This window comes from Gadus chalcogrammus, chromosome 9 (genome assembly GCF_026213295.1).
Source record: "Gadus chalcogrammus isolate NIFS_2021 chromosome 9, NIFS_Gcha_1.0, whole genome shotgun sequence".
Taxonomy (NCBI): Eukaryota; Metazoa; Chordata; class Actinopteri; order Gadiformes; family Gadidae; genus Gadus; species Gadus chalcogrammus.
In genome coordinates this window covers 13,268,932-13,295,460 of record NC_079420.1, presented here as the reverse complement: position 1 = coordinate 13,295,460, position 26,529 = coordinate 13,268,932, and the positions used below count along the sequence as shown (strand labels likewise).

The 26,529-nt window shown below is 44.1% G+C and overlaps 2 protein-coding genes across 8 annotated transcripts in view; one reads left to right on the top strand and one right to left on the bottom strand.

Annotated features, from left to right (window-relative positions):
• Nucleotides 1-45: 45 nt before the first annotated feature.
• Nucleotides 46-5,995, bottom strand: LOC130389701 (ELKS/Rab6-interacting/CAST family member 1-like). 2 transcript variants are annotated; one of them, XM_056599622.1, is made up of 7 exons: nt 5,918-5,987; nt 5,787-5,820; nt 4,139-4,866; nt 3,723-3,911; nt 1,016-1,307; nt 481-608; nt 46-331 (listed from the first exon to the last, which is right to left on the bottom strand). In XM_056599622.1, exons 3-7 carry the CDS (start codon nt 4,679-4,681, stop codon nt 209-211), a joined length of 1,275 nt encoding a protein of 424 aa, XP_056455597.1. In that variant the 5' UTR covers nt 4,682-4,866; nt 5,787-5,820; nt 5,918-5,987; the 3' UTR covers nt 46-208. The 2 variants fall into 2 exon arrangements, with proteins under 2 accessions (XP_056455597.1, XP_056455596.1); XM_056599621.1 differs by having other exon boundaries at nt 5,787-5,995.
• A 570-nt stretch (nt 5,996-6,565) lies between these two features.
• Nucleotides 6,566-26,529, top strand: part of LOC130389658 (serine/threonine-protein kinase WNK1-like) — a 29,661-nt gene continuing 9,697 nt past the window's right edge. For 2 of the 6 annotated variants that reach the window (XR_008896584.1, XM_056599532.1), the window contains exons 1-16: nt 6,566-6,792; nt 8,149-9,351; nt 18,752-18,924; nt 19,117-19,337; nt 20,876-21,033; nt 21,860-21,948; nt 22,041-22,260; nt 22,461-22,562; nt 22,653-23,241; nt 23,335-23,474; nt 23,624-23,716; nt 23,935-23,970; nt 25,040-25,150; nt 25,633-25,712; nt 25,813-25,975; nt 26,093-26,209. Coding sequence is in view for 5 of the 6 variants with exons in the window: in XM_056599532.1 (XP_056455507.1) it covers nt 8,611-9,351; nt 18,752-18,924; nt 19,117-19,337; nt 20,876-21,033; nt 21,860-21,948; nt 22,041-22,260; nt 22,461-22,562; nt 22,653-23,241; nt 23,335-23,474; nt 23,624-23,716; nt 23,935-23,970; nt 25,040-25,150; nt 25,633-25,712; nt 25,813-25,975; nt 26,093-26,209 (3,033 nt within the window). In the remaining variant the exon portion in view is untranslated. The other 4 variants (XM_056599535.1, XM_056599534.1, XM_056599533.1 and 1 more) reach the window with 4 other exon arrangements.

Sequence of the window (26,529 nt, the reverse complement as noted above, 5' to 3'; positions counted from 1 at the left end):
ATCTCAAAATTGAATCTGGGTCCTGAAACGTATGCACCATTAAAACCCTGAAGGAAAAGACTGCAAGCCGCAATCTGAGTTCATGTGTGCTATGTGTATACGGAGGCTTCATCTAATAAGGATAAAAATGTTACCAATAACAGCGATGCAGGGAGTTGAAACCAAAACATGATCGATCAAATCTCATCCCGTTGTATGTTGACCCGCCCTAATATCCCGTAAGATCCACTCTGGTCCACACGGTCTCTGATCTCACCTTCATGTCGATGACTGTCTGGAGGGCCTTGGTCTTGGTGGACTCAGGGGTCCCCTCGTAGCGCCGGTGTAACTCCTGGTTAAAGGTGGAAGGAGTTTAGTATGGCGGGCTCAGTGATGGGAATCAGCCGACATTAAAGAAGAGATCTCGCGACAAGGAGGCGACGCAGGAAGCCAAGCCAAAGCCATTATGGCTGCCCCCCTCTGGGTGGATGTGGTCCTTACCTCCCTCAGAGCGCAGACCTCTCGGTCTCTCTGCTCCAGCAGACTCTCTAGGTGGTGTCTGTGCATCTCTGCATCTGCCAGCCTCCTGGTCCGCTCCTGATCCTCCTCGGAGACTTTGGCGGATGGACCTGGTTCATTAAACCCAGTTCAACAGTCACTAGGTCATTCACCGCCTCAGGTAGCTCCTTAGGTGGCCAGGTAGCTATACATTCAACCAGTTAACAGAACAAATAACAGCCACAGGCTTATGAACTGAAGGTTACATAAAGAGGTGGACAAGGCCAACTGCACTGTGTTGGACCATCCGGTAGACTAAAACAATAGTCAACCAAATATTGACTGATGTCAATATATATAGACCTTCGCTAGCTAGTTAACTTGCTAGGGTTTAATGCATTTCTCTATGTTCTAATACACACACAAGTTTTAAGCTTTAAGCAAAAAAAATAACATTCAGAATAAAATAATTGATGGATACGCACTACCACCGTCTAGTTCCTCAGAATCCTTCTGCCACATCATGTCGTCGGCTCACCTTTGCTCTGCAGCATCTCAAGGAGCTTCTTGATGGACTCGTCCCTGGCACTCATGGTCTGCTTCTGGGTGTCGATCCTCAGCTCCATCTCCTCCAGGGTCTTCCTCAGCAGGAAGAGCTCCTTGGCCTGCCGCTCGTGCTCCGTGTGGAGCCGGCGGTAGTTCTCCTCGGTGGGCTCCGCCACCAGGGCCAGGTCCCGGCCATGGAGGGCTGGGTCCTGCTGGAGCAGCTGGTTGAGATCCCTCTGGACCCGGAGCTCATCCTGGAGGGCCTGCACAGTCATCTGGAGATGCTGATGACGACGAGGAAGAAGAAGAAGAAGCAGGAGAGGAAAACATTTATGAATATACCACAATGTTCAGAAATAAAAAGCTGCCTACGGCTGGCTTGGGGAAATGGAAATTCATCAGCATCACACCCCCATCACACAAGTCAGCCACAGAGGACCAGCCAAGAAACAGGCTCTCATGTAAAAGGGGCCTAGGTGGAATATTGGGTTACAACTGCTCTAAAAATCAGCATCTCATTATCAACGAGGATTTAGTGAAGGCTTAATCTTGGATGCCTTGTAGACAGTCTTATATTTCATGCTTCGAAGAAACACAAGTGGTGAAACACAATCAGCCCTGTGTTGAGTTGCATCGTTTGTGGCATTCGGAGCCACGGGCACTTGTCTGTGCTGCGTTGATAGAATGACTTGTACTGTTCTGTGCCGTGTAGTGAAATCCAGCTGTGAGCCTTTTCAGAGGAACAAAGAGGGAAGTCAGTGTCTGCCTCCGCTTCACCCACGTCGTCCTTCTTAGACAAATCCATTCCTCCTCTTCTCCCAACATCATCTTCTTCTGCTCCTTTTCCTCTGTCCCATCTGCCTCACTAATCCACACCCTCCATCACGCTTGCCTCTCTCTCGCCGTCTCCTTCTTCACACTCACCCTTCGTGTTCACATACACCTCCCCCTCCCCATGACAAAGGTTGACTCACTGCCGTGAATGCATTGATCCTCCGGTATGACCTCGCACACACACACCTTTCTCTGCTGATTATATTCTCATGTATTCTTCCTGCTGACAGAGGAAGGGGTTTTCAGCTGATTAAATGAGAAGCCCCATATAAATCGATTATAACCACCATAATATACAGTGTAGCCATTATTTAGACCATGCTCACAAGAGAAGTAAAGGGTTGGACAGACCTAGAACGAACAAGGATGTCTGAATGACATCTCATAAAAAATGTCTGATTCCGATTCTGAACGTCTTCTCTCTTAGTAAATTCCTCCTCTTTCACCATGCTGTCCTAAAGGGTGTCCATGAGGCAGAACGCATAACATACATTTGGCTACGTCAGAAAGACTTTAGAGAGCATCCCCTGATGTTAATTAGACTAGTAGACGCCCTGCTTCAGCGGTAAACTAAACTTGACGGCCATTTCACAACCAGACCTGTTCGGTCATACAGCTCTCCTCACAGACAACGATGGGAACGTAGGTCTTTATGGGCATGGGAGAACACACACACACACACACACACACTCTTAATTGGAAGGGGTAATTAGCCAGATGACTGTGTGTGCAGTTCTGTTGTGTCTGTTCTTTTGCACGCGTGTGTTCCTGTGTGTGTGGGAGGAGAAGTCTAGCAATGAAAAAGCTAACGTCTTAAAATTAGTGCACCCAATTATTAGCCCTGCACTAGCCGGCCATTACAGGGAAATAATCGGCAGTGTGATTGTGTTAATCAGCACAGGCAAACAGCTTATTATACATGCTTGCCCGTCCACTCCGGCACAGTCACAAGAGGATAAGCCACTTTAGCTGCAAAGGGACTATCACATTGATATAGATTTGCTTTGGACATAACTAAAGTCAAAGGATCATGGAATCAAGGAAATAAGGGATTGAACTCCATACCAGAAAAATGTGGTTAGCAACCAAGCTAGGAAGCTTGTCAAAGTATTCTTTAGAGACAACTAAATGTGTTCATATCAGTTAGACTTAACTTAAGTAGTCATTACTTCTGATCCAACCATCTTTAAGCACTCTGACTTACCAATTGCATCTACAGTAAACAGCATCAACAAGAATAAATCTAAATTAAGGCAGGGAAATAGTGACATTTTGAAATGTAAAATTCATCATGTCACCAATGCCGCACCTTACCACGATTATATATGCATAAGACCAATAGATATCCAAAGCTTTTGGATTATGTGGCATTTAAACGTTTCTGCAAGTTGCTTTGCTCGATGCGGAACTAATGCAGGCATTACACTTTCACCCTGTAATATGTAAGGCATTATTTTATAGTGACACGTAAAAGGATTAGCTAGAGGGCTTGATGCTGCAGCTAACATTTGTATTGTGTGAAATGATCATGGTTATAATACAATAATTATCTTCAATGTTTTAACAAAGTATCAAGCCCAACAGCTAACTGCTTATAGTTTCACAAATGCTAATCCTGTTGTTTCTTTCTTCACTTCGGGCTACTGTAAAATGTATGCTTCACTTTCTTGGCGGCTCTTCAGATTATCACTTTGGACTCAGTAGCAAATCATAAAAAGGCAGAATGGATTCATTTCAAGGAAGAATACACTGTAATACACATGAATATGCATACATTAATGTGAAATCTTCAATGTGAAACCTTAACAATCATATGGTAAAATGCCTTGCCTAAACATTAAATCAAGTAGAGCCACAAGACACACCTGTGTTTCGTCCTGAATGATGCGGTATTGTTCCTTCCACACAGAGATCTTGGACACCTCATCTTTCCGCAGAGCTCGTTCCTTCTTCAGCTCGGGGCTCCAGAAGGTTTTGATGGAATTCATGGAGGAGCTTAGTTTGCTCTCCTTCATTTCAACCTCTCTCAGCAGCAGTTCGTTCTCACGCAATACCTGACAGAGTAGCACAGGTAAGGAACAAACACAGCAACCCAATTGGACGTAAAGCCACCTAATTCCTATTCTGACTAAGAGCATTACAGGCTAATTTACCAATGAAAAATAAAAGCTCATCAGGAACATCTCCAGTGGAAAAATTCAGTCCTCAAATCTGCCCTAACGGCATTCTCTCAAACCGTTATCAGCTCAAAATATCTTGGGAGGACTCTGATAAACCTTACCTCCTTGAGTTGGGCCTGTAGGTCCAGTATGGTGTTATCCCTGGCCTGTCTCAGAGAGTGGGGCACAGTGGAGGACATATGGTGGTCCCCAAAAGCAAGTGCATCGCCGCTTATCATCCCGCCAGGCAGCAATGGATTTGTGGGCACTGAGGTGGCAATGTTGGGGGTGCTGGCTGCCACGCCTCCACTGTTGCTGCTCCTTGAGCCGTAGGTCACCCTTTGTCTCCCCATAGTCGTCATCGTCCCACCACTCTTTGGGATGTGGTCTGTCATGCCAACCTCATTGTCACTCAGGTACATTGGTCCTGAAGTTGCATAAGCCGCATTGAGGGACTGGATGTTCTCCATGGAAAGGGTCTTTCCTCCAGGACCTCCAGGGCCCCCTCCACTACCACCTGTACTGTTGGTGCGACGGTGGCCCATTCGTGGGGAGCGAGGAAGGCGAGGTGAACGGCCAGATCCCTGGTTAGTGCTACTTCCTCCATCTCTTCCACCGCTGTGGTTGGCCTCCCCCCTGCCAACAGAGCGGGCACTGCCATACATCTTCTGCTAAATAGAAGAATGGAACTCTTGGAATGGAAGGTCTAAAGCTTGACTGATGTTTCCTTAAATAGTTTGGTTAAAATCGTAACTGAATCGTAGACTTTAGATTTCAACAAGAAACAACCGGTAATATTTTGTCTTCCAACTAAAGCTGCCTTCCAGTGATCCAAACGTATGTCACCAATCTGTATATGCAAGAGAGAAATCAGAACAAAAATAAAGACATTTGCCTTTTAATGCGGTAGGGTAATTGCACATGCTATGGATAGAGAACAGAACTGAAATCAGTAGATCACACAAGTTCAAAACGCAGAGATACCCAGTGTTATTTTAGTCGTATCACTACAATATCTTGCCAATATACATTGCAGAGAAAAAATGTGATTCCCATTTCCCAGGGCGTCCAAAATAAATTGTTTCAATAAAAGGATAACGAATTTCGACCAAACACCACGAAAACGTTATGGAGCATTTAACTTCAGTGACCGTCTTCGTGGCCTAGCTGGTAGTGCTAACATCCAGCTAATGTTACCGTACAACGGCCTAGGTTAGAACGGGTCAAATGCGCTTTTAAATACCCCAAACATGGTTGACACAAAATGCATCCGTAACATTTCAGCAGGGTACGGGGGACGAATGTGTGTCGAGGCGGATTAAAAACTATGGATTACAGTCGCTCAGTGGAAGAAATCGTTCTCTGAGCATTTCGTCTGAGCATGGACATAAAACAGACTACACGATACATTTACCTTCATATGCATGGGAAAATGTATTTTCTTGTTTGATAGATATTGTGCAAACGTTTGCATTTCTGTAAATACGTAATGGTAACGTACACAGGTTTTGCCATGGAGACACCCAGTCCTTTTCCATTTGTCCTCCCGATTAAAGAATCCATTTAAGATAGCGTTACGCTACATTTTCAAACTACCCACTTACATGGCTTATTGCGAAATGATCGATGCGACTGACAAAATATTAACTGACGGGTTCTACTCGATAAGTTATTTTACTGTATGTGGCAATTCCTCGTAATTTTGTGGTCAGGCAGAATCACATTTTTCTCGATAACACGATAGCTTGTAAGAAATTCTGTCAAAACTACCTTATTGTCTGTCCTGTAGAGGTCAATTCGGCGTCTGTATAGAATGGTGTGAAAAATTTAAATCAGGAGCACAAACGGTCATTTTCTCTTAGTTATTCGTTATATAGCTATCATATTTTCCCATCTTTTACCAGCAGTACCAGCGGCTCTGGAGAGCCAAGGCGCTTCAGTGACGTCAAACACGCGATGCGCGTTCACTACAGTCATCGCCACGCTTGGATTTTAGGGCGAGTCACGCGCAATATTTGTAACACGCACGATGAAAATAAATATCATTTTTTTCACTGTGTGTGTGTGTGTGTGTGTGTGTGTGTGTGTGTGTGTGTGTGTGTGTGTGTGTGTGTGTGTGTGTGTGTGTGTGTGTGTGTGTATATATATTGATCAAATATGAGCCAATGACATATTAAAAAAACTATGCCAGCAGAGAGCACTGTTTACTCAAACATATTTTCACCTGATCCATTAATTTACTATATTACTTTGCCCTGATCAACAGTGAATAAGCACACGTTTACTAATCCTACATTAATGTTATTAAATTAATGATCAAGACATCGAGTTATTTAATATGGGAGGACTGAAGGGCTGAATATGTGCATTTGTGAGTATAACACTGTTTGTTGTGAATAGATAAAAGGTCGATAGATAGTTCGATGTGATAATCTTAATATATCTATATATATACATATACAAACATACATATGTACGTATATATATATATTTTATACAAGATATATATGCAATTACATGTGCGTAGGAAGTAAAGGAATACACCTGTGTCTAGTGTAGGCGAACCATGTCTAGCGCATGCGTTGTTCTAGCTCAGAAAAAAAAAACCTTTCCTTCGACGAATTTGGATTGTGATTAAGGGTTTCATTATCTTTAAAACGGACTAGTCTACCTCGTGTATATTTGTATGCTTTATACATTGGTATTATGTGGTCGGAGTTTACGGCGACAGAGCTGGTACTAAAGAACATTTTTGCCGAGAGTGTGCAATATTGAGGTAAGTCACATCGCGTCCAACCGGTGCCGTTGCAGCTACATCATGTAGTTGCTAGATGTTAGCCTTATCTGTAGTCAGTTAACGGTAAGAAACTAGTTGTGTTGCGACACAGGCTCAAATTCCATCTGGAGTTAATATTAACGGTCGTATTATGATAACGTAGAATCCAGTGAATACTGTGAGCTAATTATTTTTGATTGACGTCAAAAGACAAAAAACACAATACTCAGCATACATGATCACGGGGCTGGGGGGCGGGTCTAGATCTGGGCCATCTTCGTGGTCATGAGGAAGACCCGCCTTGCTAATGCTGGCTAGTCAGCTAGCTAGTAAGACAGCCTGCTAGCGGTGGCACTGCTTCTGTCACGGTTTGGTAGCATTCCAACCGGTATGCCAGACGAACCTGTCTGGTGGTGTTAACAGCAACGGTTGTGGTCCTATGATAATGGAATTTCGATATCGAGAGGGTAAGATGAGTTGTCTACTATTGATTCGTTAAATGTAGCAATGTTCTTTAAATCGCAACGAATGAAAGTGTTAAGGCAAGAACTGATGCGTCAACCAGTTACGTTAGCCAATTGGCTAACGTCAGTGGCTAGCTGTTAAACCAGCAAGCTAACAAAGAACCATCGGTCTTCCGTGCTTTGTATTCAAGGATGTTGCTATTCAATTCCTTCTTAATATGGGGCTTATGGTCATACAATTGACTACACAGACACATTTGGGTTGAAGAATAAGATGCTTCTAATCTCTATTATTTAGTTTGGTTTCCTGTAGCAGAACCTTTCGCGGTGACCCAGTTTGCCAGTGACAGTTATACCATAACTTAGTAGAAAGTGTTCTGTAATTGATTCATGATGGTAGGATGTAGTTGCGTATTATTGCCAAACCCAAACTGTACTGAAACAGTTATATTGAGTAACCCCTTAATCATATTTTTAACGTTAACTATTGGCTCAAACCATGGATGGAGTACATGCCGCCCAATAAGGGTTACGAAGTGATGTGCTGGACATGGAATGCATGGTATAACTTGCTGTTATAGTAGTTTCAAACACATCCGTTTGAGTATTTAGACAATTGGTGATGTTGTATATGCTATAGTATTTATGTAATTTGGCCACGTATACTAACTCAGGTATATATATATATATATATATATATCCACACACACGATATGAATTGTAAACCTACTATGTTTGAAGAATGCCAGTATTTGACTTCTACTTGTTGACTTGCAATTTAGCTACTGTTGAAGCACACTAAATCTTTATGGCGTTGAAATTATTGAATGTGTATATGGCATTTTTATCATTCAGTTTGCAAATAATATTTATCTATGTTTTTTTCTTGCAGGGATATCAGACTGGAACAAATCGAGTGGGTGCGACCCGTCAGCTGTTGACTATACAGCGGAGTTTGGCCGCAGGAGCAAGCGCTGCCACTTTCTATCTGCTTTCAAGTGATTCCTTATGTTTAATAGAAACCGGTCTCCTTGCCCCACAGGATGGATGGTGTGGATTTAAAAAGCCTTAAGTGTCATCATCAAGGCTCTCGCTTTTATAAGGGTGTTCTATTTTTTTCTATTTATAAAAGAACACCGCCGCTCCAAAGCCTTGTATCTCTTTCTTGCATACAGAGCACTGCTCTTTAAGCAATAAGAAGACAAGACGAGAGGAGTTGCGGCACGTTGTTGCTGCTCTTTTTTTTGTTGTATAATTTCTGGAATTGATAGTGCTTCATTGATTTCTGAATGGAGATAGTGGAACTGTCTTGTTAATTCCGCAGCCAAGTGTACGTGCTCACGCTTGCTGTGGGATGTCGGAGAAGTCAGGTAACAACATGGTGAAGTTCTTGGCTCCCCCCCAGAAGATGGGAACTGGGTCTGGGTCTGATTCCATGGTGGCCGATCGGCTGACAACAGAAGTGAGGAGGCGCCACCATACTATGGAGCGGGAGCGGTGTAACCAAGAGCACCGGTTCCTACGCCGCAGTGTCATCAGTGACTCCAATGCTACAGCTTTGGACCTTCCTCTGCCCACCAAGGTCCCACAGTGGCACCTGGCCTCCTCTGCGCACGCCCTCCAAGTAGATGTAGTGCTGGCCGTGAGCGAGGACTCTGCTAAGCACGAGGGACGAGGTGAAAAGGCGAAAGTGAATGAGTTGGCGGCAGAGAAGACGGTTGCTTTGGTACAAGACCTCTGTGATGGAGGAGTACTGGTAACGGCTCACTGCATACCCACCATCAACACAGAACCTCCAAGTAGATGTGAGGTGGAGGACAGGCCTGAGCTGAAGTCGGCGCGGGAGGAAGAGGAGCCCGGCGCCGAGGAGGAAGTTAAAGAATCAGCCAAGGCGAGAGCTGAGGCAGTGCTGAGGGAAGCCGAGTACAAGAAAGTACAAGATGACATAGAGGAGGCCGAGACGAAAGCAGTGGGCACATCACCAGATGGCCGTTTTCTAAAGTTTGATATTGAGATCGGGCGCGGCTCCTTTAAGACTGTATACAAGGGTTTGGACACTGAGACGACAGTGGAGGTGGCATGGTGTGAGCTCCAGGTAGGACAATACCCTGATCATCATTACTGATGGTTCTAAACACACCCTTTAACTCTCCCTTTCGTTTATAACAAATGTGTAGTTATTGTTGTTAAAATTGCTTTATAGGCCAACATGTATTTTGAACACGTCGTGTACACTGCAAATGTTCTCCTTAAATCGTCCTTCTAAGAAAGCGCCTTGATTATCACATTTGAGATATATATTTTTTACAAAAATGCTGCCATATAGAGGATTTATGTTAAATCATAGATGTGAAATGAGCTATACATCCAGCCTTTAAATTGCCATTTAAAGTGTAGTTTATATAGTCTACTATAAAATCCAATCAGATAGTCCAAATATAAATTCAAAGGCATTGATAAATGTTGAGCAATAGCTGATATATTCAAAGCCATGATTGGGATATTATTATTTTGAACCTTAGCATCAGCCGTTGGCTGGATGGAAAAGTGCCAAAGTAATTTCCTTCCTGATTGTTCCTTCAGCTGTAGCCTCTGTCATTTCCCTTCAGAAGTCCATGGCTCACATTTCCTCTTTTTGTTTCACTTTGCATCATATTGTTGCCGGGTTAAGAGTTTGCTGCACCTGTGGAAGGTCACTTTACGCATTTCACGTAATTGTATTTGTCATCCTTCTCATGCCTTAACACCTGTAACGGTTGGCCATATTGCTGGGTGGGAAAGGCAATTTATAAGGATCTACCTGGTCTTTTTTCTCTGCCATTGATGTATATATCACCACCAATAAGCACATCCTTTGTGGATTTAGTTAACACAATCTTTATCTAATGACAGAGCTGCAGTTGTTTATAGTTGTGGCATGTGAGGCCTACTGGAGTTACGGCAACATTTTAGGGGCTATTAAATGGATGATAGTTCAGTAAGGTAAAGCTTCTTTGTATTCTAAAGGCAAGGGCCATCCTTTGGTTTAAATCGGCTATGGGAATATTTACCATGTTTTAACGATTTCCCATATTGAAAGCAGAAGCAAGAAATTGCGGGGTTAGCTTATATAAGTGTGACTACCGTATTTACCATTTAAAAAAATATATACGCAACGTTGCTGAAACGATTACACTGCCTTCAGTGACATTCGACTCGACATTCACTGAAGGTGTGTTTGCCTTTTCCGTTTTTCCTGTCTGAGCTGACAGACTACTCACACAGCAGTGCCTTAGGAGTGCAGTTGGAGAGGAACACCCACACACAATGTCAGGACTAGAGCTTATAACTGTGGCCCCTCAATCCTCACATGGAGAGGATCTGGAGCATGCTCAGTCAATGCACGTCTCCTCTGGATGTAAAATGGTTCAACCTCACAACCATGAATTTCTAATCCTCTGTGTGAAGTAAAGTGCAGCAGAGATGCCTGCCAAGGCATGTTTCTTCTCTCGTCGTCTTTATTTCCACATAATATTACCTATTTAGCACTGCATTGGTCCTGAACTTTTTTGAAATCCTGCTTTTTTACAATTTTCTTTTGTCCACATATTCTTTCGGTTTGGCCTATTCTCCCTTTTTTATTTTTTCTGTCAATTGGCTCACTATCTATTCTGTTAGGAAAAGAATATATATTTCTTTGGTATTTTATCATATCAAAATGCTGGTTTGTGATCTCATTTAAATGAAGTCTTTCGGCTATTCTAGGCAGGTTAAATTAATGACTATGAGGGCAAGGTGGTTTGATTATTTATATTTGAAAAGTCTGGTTTCCTTGAGTCATGCTTGCACTCGAACACCTGTCAACACTTCACTTTAACTGGTGCAACAGTCTAACCAGCATCTAGTATTTCCTGCCAGCAATAGCTCATTGGACACTATGTGTAAAGTGTTTCCCTACATGTATTTATATGGTGCCTTTGGCAGTCTATTGGTCCCTACCTTTTTATTTGATCATTTTAGGTGAGAAAACTAACTTTTATTTATTTAACAAGTTAATGGCGAGGAATTTGCCTCCATACATCTTCAAACTGCGACTAGGGAAACTTGTATTGCCCTTCTTTTCATGCGATAAGAAGTGATGTCACATGGGTTTAAAACCAGTTCCCAAGGGCAAAAAGTGTGCGTTGAAACTCTAACTCTTATTTTCCAGAATAGTTTCCTTTGGCAACGGTGACTAATGCTTAACTGCATGAAAGCAACGTTTCTTTCTTTTTATAATGGTCCATGTCAGATAAACTTATTGTACTAACTAAGACTTTTCATCCATGTCGTGTATATTTTAAAACACATGGCCTACCTCATAAGATCAACAATATTAGCTTGCAATATAAGTTTTAGCTTGTTAGCTAACCGGTCTGGTGGGTGTTCCAATTGCAACCTGATGGTCTTCTCCATTACCCATAATGCTCGATCATGCTCTTTTGACAGGGGATATCTTAATCGTGTTACATTCAACGAACGGACATAACTTGTAGCAAAGGTTTTTATCCATATTTTCTTTGTCAAAGAAGTTTGACATTCTAAGGATTCCAATAGACACCAAAACAAAGCAGTGTTTCCCCCAGCACTGTATGGTTAAGGCGGCCGCCTTAACAACAATAGGACCCCGCCTTGACTACCAATGTATATAATATATATTTATTTATTTATTTTTTAATTTTTATTCAATTATTATGCATTAACAAAGCACACAATTCGTTATGTCCACTGGTTCTGGGAATTCATAAGCATCCATTGTTCTACCTCACATGCAAAACCACTTTGGTTTGATTCATATATCTCTTAGCCGCCATGTTTGAGCCGTAAGTAGGTCAGCATGCAGAGGAAGTGAACATTGGATTCTGGGACCTCCCCCTTTCCCCCTCGTTCATCCATCCTTAACAAACCGTGTCATATCCAATTCTCTGTCTGCCAAGCCCCCTTCCTTCTCAAATTGGCAGACAACCAGCATTGAAAGATGAACAGTGAAACCACAGGCATCCTTTGGACGCTGTGGCTCTGCGAGCGACTGCCTACATTCCCTGAATGCCATACCTCGGTTATCTCAATCCACTGGCTTTTCACGTGGTGGAGCTTCTTCTTGTCATAAGAATCTAAAATAATTGCTTTTATGGAATATACTCTTCTAGTTTGATCGACCAACAAATCAATGGTTTGAGATGTTTTTAGAATCAAACACTATGCACTTTAATTTGGGATGTTTGAGTCTGTCACCTTCATTTCCCACTTAACCATATTCCCATAATCACATTACTAAGATCAAACTTCAGCGAAGCCACCGTGTTCTCCCGCCTGGCCAATTAAAAATTTGGAATGAAAATGCCATGACCATGGTTCTACTCAAGCCTAGCGTCTCTAATTCTCAGTACTCCTCACAACAGGGCCCTGCCGTAGGCCGCCCAAAGCGTGATCACAGACCTTCCTCACCCTGTTCATTTTTAGATTCACTTGGTTATTTATGGACATTTCTGCCTTGCAGCAGCATGCGCCCCTTCCAAGCTTGCCCTCTCTGTAGCTTTGTGACAGTCGAATCGCTATGGGTTCAATTAGATTCTTTGCAGCACCATAGTTCATTATTTGTTTTTTAAATGGTGAGGAGTATTTGTATCTTTCAAGACATGCTTTTTCTGACTACAGTTTAAAAGTCGTTTTATATTCCCATGGCGTGTAAAACCACTTAAAACGAGGCCGATGCAGTGCACTATGAATGCCAAAGGATATGAGGTATGCATCAGTCATGACCATTACTTGACCTTAATCATTTGTATTGTCAAGAGTTACTGTGACTCATTTCCTGCCCTGTCAGAAATATTTTGGATTTATGAAACCAGGTACGGAATGTGTTTGAGATATCTTAAGCCCTGTCCTCTACACCCTATGACTCCATTTTTAGGCATTCTTTGAGGTAGCGGTCCCTCCGAAAGTGAGCGGGGGGATGAAACAAACACTAAGAAACGGTACAGACTCGGACATTTGAACAGCTTGACCAGAAATTGCAAATTGCAAACTTGAATAAACATTTGACATGATGAATAAATTGCATGCAATTATTAGTTTTGTTAATTACACTAAGACGATCACAGATTTGATATATATATAATGTTTTTAAGATATTATCATTAGTGTGGTTGCAAAGAAAGCCACACTATTGTAATCTTGTTTTATAATTTTTCTTATTCTTCCGCCTCATTTTGCGTTATTTACTCCTACAGTTTTAGAGGTATAAAAATCAAATCATACATGTATCGGTACAGAGGCTTTAGTCTTAGAGGTTGTTTCCCTGTTCGATAACTAAATGTAGTCTCACTCTTTTAGAAAAGGCTTGTATCCAAAATGGAACTGTTGCGATATAACTGCACACATATTATTAAAATCAAACTATTATACATTGAGTATGAAGTCGCTGACGTAGTTTACCACCATGGACTGTTTGCAGAGAAACGTAAATAGGCTTGGTTATTACTTCCACCATGTCCTACAAGTACAGTGCAGCGGTCATGTTGAGTATTGGTGACTACAATGATGCCTGATTGTGATTGTTTAGCCGCTTTATTTGCAGGCTACAGCCGTCAAATCAACCTTGGTACGGCTAATTTACGGCTAACTGAAACCGGATTTTCGGTTTTCCGGATTCCCACACACTATATTGTACTTGTGATTATTATTAATAAATGCTATACAGACTGATTCACAATAATGGACTTGACTGATCGGGGAAGCTAGCATTATTGGTATCAATATGGGGGGAATATGGGCCACAACACTTGACTTGCAGGCTCATTGATAATAGCCTTCATGGTGCTGTGTAGGAGTGTGCTTCCCTATCTGTAATCTGATCCATAACAAACACCTTATGAGAGGGAAGTTACTGTGTTCCTTACATGATGGCAGAACTGAACTTTTGTACATGCTGTTCGTACTCTCTATCTCCAAGGGCATAGTTATACTAGGCGGTAGGCACCGCTAACAATCTTAACCACATCCCTTTTAAAAGATAAGCTAACCTGTAAGCATTACCTTTGCAATAACTTGATGGAAGTAATCAGATGGTTCTCCTCTCAATACAACCGGGTTCATTATTATATATATTTTATAAATATTAATTGTACAATTTTTTATTAATTGAATAACATTATGGAAGATATTATTTAGGATTCTGCTTGGCTGTCTCCATGTAGTGATTTGTAAAGTGATGTTGAGTTAGCTGCAACTGTTTCATTGACACAATTGCCATCTTCCAATATGCTGGTTATAACATAGTTCATTTTGGCTTTTAACCATAATGGGAAGCAGGAAGGCAGTGTGGGACAGCTGCTCAAAGTCCCCAGAGTCAGGAGTGTAGGGGAGCGAAAACGGACAGGGGGTGTATGGCTTGTGACCGGCAGCCCATGCACTTTCAGGCACACGGCTCGTGACCCAGAGCGGCTGCGCAGGTTTTGCATGACTGTTCGCACATGGTGGGCAGAAGAAGAAAAGGCATGAGGATCTGTGGAAAGTAGGTCAGTTGGTCAGAGATCTGAAGACCACTAGTTGTTCGTGCTCACCCCTCGTCATACAGATCACAATCTCTGCCATTGTTAATTGCCTAACTTGCCTTGCCTAAAGATCTCAACAATATCTCACTCCATCTGGGCGAAATCTTAAACAGATACCGCAATGTCCTCGACAATAGGGTTGCATCAAATCGACTTTTTCTCAAACCAAGTACGAGTACTTTTATTTGGTAAACTGCCGATACTGAGTACCGATACGACTAGTTAATAATACTATTACAGTTTAAAGAGCCAGCGAACCCTCGGTTTCAGTGGGAATTCAAACATTACTCAAGAGCAGGATGTGTTATTACCATTGTTAGGTATATATATTTTTTTATTGTGTATGAGTTATAATGTAAATGAGTGATATTGTTTTTTTTCATGTGCCTCACAGTTAGCGATATACTAGGTGTCCTGTAATCCTAACCCTCCAGACGGGGGTATTGAATAAATCATCCCTTCTCCAGTCAGTCAATGTGAGGGCATTCTTTCCCTGCCACAAGGAAGAGCTCATCCTTGTCAAGGTTAAGCTTAGGGTGATGGGCAGTCATCCAATTGCTGATGTCTTCCAGACATTCTGACATGCGTGTTGCAATCATGGTGATGTCAGAGGAGTGGGATGTGGGGAATAGTTGTGTGACATCAACTTAGCAGTGATGGCAGAAACTGTGATGCAACACTGGTGTCAAGAGCGCAGGGTTTGGTTAGAGGTGGCATGTTCCAACGTTTTAGAAAGGGATGAAAGAAGAGATACTGGTCTGCCGTTCCGGATGTCAGCAGCTTCCAGGGTCGGTTCTTAAGGAGCGGCTTAATTCTAGCAGGCTTGAGGAAGCTGAAATAAGGCCTAAAGTGAGGGAGGAGTTGATGAGCGGAGTGAGGAATGGCAGGATGTTGCTCGAGAAGGGATGAGTGGATGGGGTCATGGGGGCAGGTCGTGTTGTTAGATTTTACTATTCTGTGGATATCTTCAGAGGAGAGGGAAATTAAGTGGGTAAAAACAGAGGGGTCTATAGGGGGAGGGATGATGTCGGCACGGGTAAAAGAGGAGCAGATATCCTTCCCCTTCTTGGTCAAGTTGGTTACAAATGTATTAGCTGTGAGGGACGAATGAAGGGAAGGAGTGAGGACGAGGAGGGAAGGGAACATGGAAATCTGTTTCCTTGGGTTGGAGGCAGAGGAGTTGATTTTGGAATCAGAATCAAAATCAGGTGAAGGTAGTGAAGGAGAGAGATCATCACGACATTCTGATCTCATCCATTTTCTCTCTGCTGCCCGTAAATCTGCTATACAATCCTGGAGATATGCGAACAGCCAATCTCTGCAGGCTTGTAGTGCAGAGATCCTCTGGGTAGAGGATTACACTGGTCTGGAGTGGAAGGGACAAAAGGCAGTCCATAAAGTATGATAGGGAGGATAGCGGAGTGTCTTTGTCTAACCAGGTCTTCGTTTGCAGGGGCCTGACGCAAAGAATGACCTCCTTATGTGCTAGTCATAAGTTCTAATACTTCATCAAACTAATGCTTAGTATTACAAAGTTGGCATGGGTTTAACCATGGGGATATCATGCCCCCTCATTCCTAGAACTATAAACTGCCAGAACCCTTATTTTTTATTTCACTTACACTGTATGCATTTTGGACTTAAGCACTCAACAAGTCTTCTAGTTACTTTTCAAGTAACAATTTAAAATTAATAATATTCCGGATACACACCCTTCCACAACAATGGTTCCAGTTTCTTGGAGAACCTGGAGGGTTGCCCAGGCAAAACCCTAAGCTTGTGTCTTGCTATGCCTCAGAGTAGGGTTTCTTTGGGCTTGGCAGACGGCTGTGGTTTGGCTTCGTCAGTAAAGCACAGTGCGAAATAAGTGTACGTACAAGCCGGGCTTTGCAGAGAGTTCCAACCAGAGATCTGTGCTTGTGCCAATAGGCAGACATTGTATCTGACAGGTGCTCTTGCTATTGGTCAGTACTTGTGCATCTGCTCTTGACCCAATTCTGTCATTTAAATTCCCCATTGACACACATCGCTATCAGCATTTCAACACCGCCCCATGACACATTTTGAACCCTGTGACAAAGTTTGTTCGCCATTGGAATAGTGTCACAGCTCTTTATAGATTAGGGCATTATTCATCGCCTCACAATGTGTTGATACTTGGTATTTACTCAATCCAAGTCTGTCATGACTTGGCATGAGCTCTGGCATTGGCATGACATCTGAGTCTGACATCTGAACGGGTAAGGTTGGGGATGGTTGGCAATGGAAAAATGCAAGGGGGGGCGGGGGCTGCATCTTGCATATCTATATCCATCCAGGGTTTCCCACAGCACTTTACAGCTTACGCGGCCGCCTTAGCAACACATGCCTGCCACCTTAACTACGACGTTACGTTATTATTATTTTTTTATAAATTGGTAACATTATACAAGAGTATTAAAAAATCTAAACTTCATTTACTCTGTGTATAGATCAGTCCAGTTCATAATATGTCATCTTGTGACCTTTTCATTGAGTAGGAAACTTGCCAGAAACAACACTGTGACCCTTGCTTTGATAAACGGCCCTTGCCTTTACCTTGTGCTCTAAACAATGGTAATGCAAGGATGGGTAGATCTCAACACCTTTTTATTTTTTATGTCAAAACCTTGTTAACCTTTCCAAAACCTTGTTAACCTTGCTGCTTGGTTCCTAGACATTTCTTTCCATCATCTGCGTCAATAGTTGCCTTCCAATGCATGTGTACATTAGGCTGTTGCGGTATTTATTATTTTCATCACGGGGATAAATTGGCGCTCAATCCATCGGATTGCTCATAACGCCAAAATAAATAATAGTTGTTACCCCACACAACCATTTGAAAAATTGATTATTAAATCAGTAGTATATTGTCCATGTTTCCAGGCAATATTATTTTGGTTGGCTGTGATGTGTATGAAGTGCTGAGATCATTGATAAAACGTTTGCAAACACCATAGGGTTATCAAAACTGTTGGACATTATAACATTACTCTCAACACCATAAATCCAGGCTTTACCCAAGTATCAGCCTCAGCTTTTTTCCTCAACTGAGATTATGTGGAAATCGCTAGTGCATTGTCCACTTGGAGAAACTGCAAGACCGACAGAGCCGTTAAGATATGTTTTCACTGCGAGCACTTTACACTAACCGATAATTCTGCTATATGCTTATGCTTATCGTTACATAGCTGCTAGCATTAGTTGGTCGTAATGAGGTTTAGTAAGCAGCATCATTGTTTCGAATTGAAATGGTTGGTGCATCGGCTCACAGACAATTGGCACAACACAACTATGACTGATTTTTTTTTATAGATATAACTTTTTTTAAATGCTTACAAGATTTACATGCTGTATGTTTGTTTTTTTTATGTATATTTTAGCAAATGTTGAGCTGCTAAAATAACCGTTCATTAATAGTTGACTTTATCAACGTTGAGTTTTAACCTCCCACGTGGGCATGAGGCAGCGGTGCTGGAGTGGAGCTTCAGTGTCTTGTTCTAAGCATATCTGCTGGGTGACGCTGGTGAACTTGCTACAACGTGTCAAAGTGACACGTTTGACGTCTGTTTCGTCCACACACCTCTAATAGACGGGCAAGATTGAATCAAAGAAGTTTTATTGGTCAGCTATAAAGTCACATGTGTACAGCAAAGTGCCATGTTTACTTTGACTGCTCCTATTATTGTGCTTAGTCAAGCATTGAACATGCATAGCTAAAGAGAATAAAGCAAAATGTAATAAAAACACGGTATGATTCTATGCATAAAAAAAACCTATGTTGAACGTGTTATAGCAGCATATAGTTTAAGTGAATTTTTCAGTTCAATAGTTTAGCACTTTTACAATGCGGCTGGGTCAGTAAGCAATGTTAACGGTGTGTTCCCTTTGTGTCCTGTGCAGGATCGCAAGCTGTCCAAGTCAGAGCGGCAGCGCTTCAAGGAAGAGGCTGGAATGTTGAAGGGCCTGCAGCATCCCAACATTGTCCGCTTCTATGACTCCTGGGAGGGGCCCTCCAAAGGCAGGAAGTGCATTGCACTGGTGACGGAGCTCATGACTTCTGGCACACTCAAAACGTGAGTGTTATGTAGCAATACACAAACCGTGATACTTGCAATCCAAAAGGCCCAGTAAATCTCATGGCTATTGTTGCTGTTAGTCCATCTCTTTTGAGAGATGAACCCATAAAATTGTATTGTTATGACAGTGAATGGTTTTTTTTCTCTGAGTTGTGTTCTAAACCTCTATGGTCTTTTTATCCTCCCTAGATATCTGAAACGGTTCAAGGTGATGAAGATCAAGGTGCTGCGGAGCTGGTGCAGGCAGATCCTGAAGGGCCTCCACTTCCTGCACACTCGGACCCCTCCCATCATCCACAGGGACCTTAAGTGTGACAACATCTTCATCACGGGCCCCACGGGATCTGTGAAGATCGGAGACCTGGGCCTTGCCACGCTTAAGAGGGCCTCATTTGCCAAGAGTGTCATAGGTACGACCTCAAAGTCACCGCTACCTCCTGCACCCCTAATCCGACCAGGGCTGCAATATTGTTGTGTTGGGTTTTTGAAATGTGTGTATTCAACTGCAATTGAATTGCGAGAGGTTGTTTTTGTTTCTTTGACAATGTGGTTGATTTGGAAAAAAAAAAACAGACCACAGTGTTTCAGCTTAACTCTCAAACCACAGCTCAAACGGAGGCCAGGTATTGTGGATGTCTTGGGCTAGATAACACAAGCCCTGCTCTCTCCCCACTCTCACAGCAAGTCAAGTACGTTACTGTGACAGAACCTTACTGTTCTCTGTGTCTTCAAAAAGGGATTTTTTTTCCAGGCACCTACTGAAAGTAAGTAGCGCCTCAGTGTTCTTCCTTGCTGTTGACTAGAAACCTGATTTAATAAAAATGTCATGCCTTGTACTTGCAGGCTGTCCTGGCCAGGGCTAAAGGTATTCCCTTGGCTTCCGTCTTAGACTGGTCTTTGTTCTGTGGTTTGGAAATATGTGGTCTGTTTGACAATAATGCCAATGATCTTTAACATCTCTTTCCATGGGTTTGCCTCAACAGGTTTTGGTTAGGCTTTAAAAAAAATCATTCAGCAATAAGAGTGTATCTTGTCCCTCCTCTAGTGAATGCCCCAGCAGTCCTCTTTATCAGCCTCTTTTTTTTTTTTTTTTTTCACATTCCTGGGTATGTTTTTAAACTATAGGCTCTAGCTTCAGCTGTGCCTCATTCTGCTGTATGGAATGAGTAGGGTACTGCTGTCTTTGAGTAAGTATACACTTGAATGGGCCTGGTAAGTCTTTACCGTGTGCTGTGACACACCTCACTTAAAGAAAAAATCTTTAAAAAGGAACCAACTGGGTTTTTCTGTGTAAGACCTACATTTCAAAGCATTTGTTTATTAAGGGCTGGTGTACAGAGGCATACTGATGAGTACAGGGTCTGGCTATGGGATGTGCTTCGCTCAGACCTGACCTTTGTGCAATTCTTCTCCAGGTGAAGGACAAGAAGGTAAGTCGTCATTAAAAGGTAGGTGAAATGTACGCTTATTAAAACCTTGTGAGGTCTTGACAGAAGTTACTTCCATAGCTAGTCTTGTTGGTCCCCTTAAATCATTGGCAAATAAATGTGGGGTTTTCTTTCAATATTTGGCTATTGAATGTGTTCTGTACACCAGCGTCTTCACATGAAACTCTTTCCTTATGCTTTAGACTGTCAGGGTCTTATACAGACAAACGCGTGCGTCTTTCTCCACAGTCTAACTGAGCTCAGTTTCCCCTTCCTTTTTGTTTCCCTCCCTTTTTATTTTTTTTTACACTCCTTCCCCTCTCCTGTCTTCTCTCTCTCTCTCACACCTCTCCGCTCGCAGGTCCCCCACTCTCCGGCGGACGGCGACATGGCCGGCCACTCTTCCTCCTCCGCCCCAACCCCCCAGGCGGGTTTGGGGAGCAGAGGGGCAGTGGGCCATGGGAGGCCCTGTCAGTCAGTCAGTCAGGGGGAAGAGTTCTGAATAGTTGTTTTGATTTAAGGTACCCCTGAGTTCATGGCGCCTGAGATGTATGAGGAGAAGTACGACGAGTCAGTGGATGTGTATGCCTTTGGAATGTGCATGCTGGAGATGGCCACCTCCGAGTACCCGTACTCAGAGTGCCAGAACGCTGCACAGATCTACCGGAGAGTCACCAGCGTAAGTCCTCCCTCCAGCCCTCTGCCCCGCTGCCCCTTGCTTCCTGTGTCCAACACTTTAACTAGAGACTAGATTTAACCCCCCCCATCCATCATCTCCCACACCAGAATAAAATTAGATAAATATGTGTAGGTGTAGTTTGAAAATCACAGTCCCCTGCCTTCCTCTACTTATCTCTACTAATTTGAGTTCACTGTTGCTTTTCAACGTTTAACTACCCACTTGTCACTGCTTGTCACTTTCATACTTTGTACTTTAAACTGTGTACTACATTGGCCTTTGAAGCTATACCCAGTCATTCTCATTTAACGTCATTGTATGTTTTATTTTTGTTAAGTGAGACCTGTCATTGATGACGGATTAGGGTGTGTGCCGTCCATGTTCACACCTTTCTTCCTGTAACGCAGCTAGATGCATTGGATCAATCCTGCATAAACACTTCAGCTATGTTTTAACCTGTATTTGTTTAACTAAGCCTTGTGTCTTTGAAAAACACCATTTATTAAGAGTCAGTTAGGCGCTTCCTGGTAATCTCATATTACTGCGAACCCAACACTTTTTTTATTTTTTACAGTAAATCGTTTTGATTATATCATCAACTACATATTATGTAATGATCTTATTGCGGCAATAAGCTTTTTCTTCTATGAAAAGCGATACTGCTAGCACAAGCGTTAGTATTACTCAGCATCAGGGCAAAAATAAAATGCCTGATTTAGTTATTTGATACAGACGGTAGCATGCTTATACTGCAGAGCAAAGTATCAAAATGGACGACGAGGCGTCCGGAGATCAAGTCTCATTTGGTGTTCTGTGTTTCCTGTAGGGGGTGAAGCCAGCCAGCTTCGACAAGGTGGCGATCCCGGAGGTGAAGGAGATCATCGAGGGATGCATTCGGCAGAACAAGGACGAGAGGTTATATTCAAAGATTCCCCCCCACTCATAATGCTCTGACCTGGTTAAAGTCCACCTAGTACTGTTGCTCACAGTCACTCTGCTCCCCCCAGGTATTCGATAAAGGACCTTCTGAACCACGCCTTCTTCCAAGAGGAGACAGGGGTGAGGGTGGAGCTGGCGGAGGAGGACGACGGGGAGATGGAGGCCATCAAGCTCTGGCTGAGGATTGAGGACGTGAAGAAGCTCAAGGGGAAGTACAAGGACAACGAGGCCATCGAGTTCTCCTTCGACCTCAGCAAGGACGTGCCCGAGGACGTGGCCCAGGAAATGGTGATTTGACCTCGCTTAAAATCACACCTCCCAGATATAACCGTGTACATTCAAGATGGATGGGTTTTCTGTTGTTTTTCTTAACATAATTATATGATCTGCGAAAAGACTACCAATTGGCTGTGGCTATATATGAAGCTCAATCACTTCCACTCACCCCCAATGTTGACCAAAGTTGTACCCTGTGTGTTGTGCTCCAGGTGGAGTCGGGCTACGTGTGTGAAGGAGACCATAAGACCATGGCCAAGGCCATCAAGGACAGAGTGGCTCTGATCAGTCGCAAGAGAGAGCAGAGGCTGCAGGTCTGTAGTCATTCATCATGCGGTTTTCCTTCTTCCTGTTGCCTTCTCAAGGAGAGGAAATGACCCATTTGCAATTGACTATCATTGAAGGTGCGACAGGAGCAGGAAAAGAGGAGGCTCTCAGAGGAGCAGCAGCTGCAGGGTTCGATACAACAACAGCAGCAGCAGCAGCAGCAGCAACAGCAGCAGCAACAACAGCAGCAGCAACAGCAGCAGCAGCAACAGCAGCAGCAACAGCAGCAGCAACAGCAGCAGCAACAGCAGCAGCAACAGCAGCAGCAGCAGCAGCATCTAAGCCAGCCCGTGGACACCCCCCAGCCTTCCACCCAGTCCATCCCACAGCCAGCCTCGTACATCCCGCCCCCACAGCCCGGTCAGCAACCCCTCCAGCAGAACACCAACTACGCCAATCCTCAACCGGCCCAACTGCCTGGGCCTGTACAGGTGGCCCGGTATGTCCCCCAGTCTACAGGACAGGGCCAGGTGGCCCCGTATGTCCCCCAGTCTACAGGACAGGGCCAGGTGGCCCCGTATGTCCCCCAGTCAACAGGACAGGGCCAGGTGGCCCCGTATGTCCCCCAGTCTACAGGACAGGGCCAGGTGGCCCCGCCGGGCCAGTCTGCGTCTGAAGAGCCGGAGGCGGATCAGAATCAACAGCGTCCAATGCCCGGCGTCGGAGGTTTGTGTTCCCTCCTCCTTCTGGAAACAACAAGATGGTGGTATTCTGGAAGCCATTATAAAGCAACTTTTTCCTATGTCTTTACCACTTCAGTCAATCAGATGGGAGACCGGCCTCGGGCGACCTCCGTCCAACAGGACACCCAGCCTATGATGTCGTACAACTCCCTCCCAAACCAGCAGCAAACCCCGCTGCTGTATCCACAAACGGACCAATTAAATCAACAGGTCTTGGTAATTACTTGTAGTCATCCGTTTTAGATAGGTGTACTAGTTCAAGTGCTGCGACTCAATTTAAAAAGCTTTGTTGATTCCTCTTGAGTTGCATAATTAGTATCATTATCAATACAATCGGAGACTAAAGTCTGTACTCTGGATCACAGCAGGTCCAGACCCAGGTCCAAGGTGGTCAGATAGTCGCGGTCCTCCCTGGATTACCTGGTGCCCTGTCAACCGTGATGGCCACCCCACCACAGGTAGGACCTCCTAGTGTCTCGTTACAGACTGGTTAGGATCTACTAGAGCGTCTCCCCACCGACACTGGTTAGGACCTCCTCTCTTAGACATTTAGACGACTAAAGGCGCTGCTCTTAAGACCCTCCACTGGGTTCTCCACTCCTCTCATTCAGGTTTTCTCTCTTCCTCTTCCCCCTCAGCTTGTCTTTCTTATGGTGTTGTGTTTCGTCTCTTATAGCAAGGAGGTTACTACCCACCAGCGCTCCCCCCTCAGGTAGATAAACTGACCCCGATCTCTTAACCTCTCCTGGTTGCTTCAGCAGACCCACTTCTTAAAGCCAAACATGGAGTTATGCTCCATAATAAGGCATTTACTTGCAATTCTGATCATGCAATAAAAGAAGCACATTGTACTGTTCTTCAGTGTTGTAGCTTTTAAAAGGAGAGTACACCGAGGTTAAACGGCAATAGATTGAACAATATTCTTCCCTCCCAGGTGTCACTCATCATTGAAGCCTCAGTATGCTGGTTGACTTATAACACTACTCAAAATTACACAGAGCAGACTAAACAACAAAAAACTATTGATATGCGTTGGGTAATTTCATTTTTTACACATAGATGTATGTATCCCAACGTTTCCAGGGTCTTGTGCTGTGTTCCAATATCCATACTTCCATGAGTCTTAAACGTAGTACACTATCCGCACTCACTAAGTGCGCTAACCGGAAATTACGATCACGACTGCCGCCGCGGCTCCTCCCCTGCAATAAACATCCCGCTTTGAACGGTGAACTCTTTATGCCTAGCAGCTATAAAAAAAAACTAAAAACTACAAAATGTCTATTAATGTAGGCTATGTGGAAAATGGGCCGACTTTGGGTCAGCCTGGCTCCGCCCTCTTCCGCTACGTAGCCAAGGTGGCTGCCGTTGAGTACGAAAAGTGTACATCGATCCACACTTCGCGATTTGACCGTTTTGAGTACACCATCCGGGTCCTTTCAGTACTCTTATTTTCGCCCGATCTGAATTGGAACGCCCTACGTACTCAAACTAAGGCTAGTAAGGACGGATAGTATGGATATTTAAACACAGCATTAGTCTTTGAGGCTACTGATCTTGCACAGTGCCTCCTTGAAGGTGAATTATTCAACTTTTAAATTCTGTCCCACATGGTACATTTTAGGGCTTTTGTGAGACACCATGGAAAATATGTACAGACTATGCCTGAACAAACGATGGGGGTAGTTGGAATTCAAACCATGTCCCCTTTTGTTAAAGTAGCTTGAATATTCATGGGGTTTTTCTTCCCTTTTCTCTGCCGCTCCCTCTTGTCTTTGCAGATGTCCGGCCAGCAGTCTGTGTCGCTTGCCCCCTCCCAACCTGTCCAGCCAGCCCAGCCTGAGGCCAGTCCTGCCCCACACAGCTCCACTCCGCCACAGGCAGGCCAACAGGTACCCCCTACCCTGGAGCCTTTCTCACTTGCACGCATATCTCCATTGAGAACACGGTGACCTGAGCACGTGATCTGTAATGTGCACTCATTTCTACCATGCATGGCTTTCCTCTCTTATCGTTCCTCTCTACTCCGCATGCTGCTCCTCCTGCCATAACTGTTAAGTGTTGGGCCAATGAGCCAAGTCCGCTCCTGTCTCCTCCAATCAACGCTGAGCATCTGTACTTCCTCTATCAGGCCACATGCCTTTCTCAGCTGCAGGTGTGTGTCTTTGTGTGTGTCTGTGTCTGTGAGTGTGTCTGTAATCAACAGCCACGACATCCTCGCATAGCTTTGTAATAACTGAGTGTTACCGTTTCAGTATCTTCCATTTTTTAACCACCTCTGAATGTCTGAACACCCCAACCACTTCCCTGTGTGTTATGTGGCTCGCTCCATAGCCTACCCTGGTTGTAAGTTGGCGTGTTCTCTGTTTTTCAGGCCCCTACCAGTGTTATTTACCAAACCGCACCAGTGGATCAGACAACGGGGCCTGCGCTGGTGCCACCCCCAGTGGAAAGGTTGGCATGAGCCTACCATCAGAATCAAAGGGGTTGACCCCAGAGCACCATGACGTGGCTCGGCGGATAGCTCACCGTGTACCCCGGGCTTGTGTTTCAGCTGCCTGTCGGACGCAGCGTCCGGCCTCAGCGACGGGAACGAAGGCGGCCCTCCGTCCGGAGGCCGCCACGAGGGGCGCTCCCTCAAGCGCCACCAGCGGCGGTCGGTGCGGAGCCGCTCGCGCCACGAGAAGTTTGGCAAGGCCAAGCTCAACGTGCTCAACGTACGTGGCCTCTTCTCTCCCGTGCACTGCTCTGCGGAGCCAGACGGCTTCCCTTTCTCGACGTCAGTCGCCCCCCCGTCGTGCTCCTAACCCGTGCTTGATGGTTTCTGTTTGTAGATCTCCAACATGGGAGACAGAGTGGCAGAGTGCCAGCTGGAGACTCACAATAGGAAGATGGTGACTTTCAAATTCGACCTGGATGGGGACAACCCAGAGGAGATTGCCTCCATCATGGTACGTCTCCTTCACCGCTCTAGAGCAGTACAGGGTGGGCCTTTTTGGAGTGTTCTTTGGTGGTACTCGTTGTACGTGTCTTGGATCTTCTCTGTGCTACAAAGCTGTTACATTGGCTTCATTTTTTTGTTGTGTTCTGTGGTTTGTGCTCTCTTACTGAAACATAAAAAACGATGGATGCAGGTTTCTATCAGTATTCTTAGGCAACTACTAGACATATACGCCTGAGGGACATCATGGGGCAAAGATGAGGATTGTTAAAATATATTTAAGTTTTAAAAGGCGAGCAAATTGTTCGAAAATATCCATTTTCAATTGAA

Bases quoted from the DNA above. Each gene is read 5' to 3' on its own strand.
- LOC130389701 (XM_056599621.1), bottom strand. From the start codon at position 4,681: ATGTATGGCAGTGCCCGCTCTGTTGGCAGGGGGGAGGCCAACCACAGC. The intron at 1,308-3,722 runs GTGTGTCTTGTG...CGTCGTCATCAG, and splicing joins TCATTCAGGACGAAACACAG to CATCTCCAGATGACTGTGCA. The intron at 332-480 runs GTAAGGACCACA...ACCTTTAACCAG, and splicing joins AGGTCTGCGCTCTGAGGGAG to GAGTTACACCGGCGCTACGA.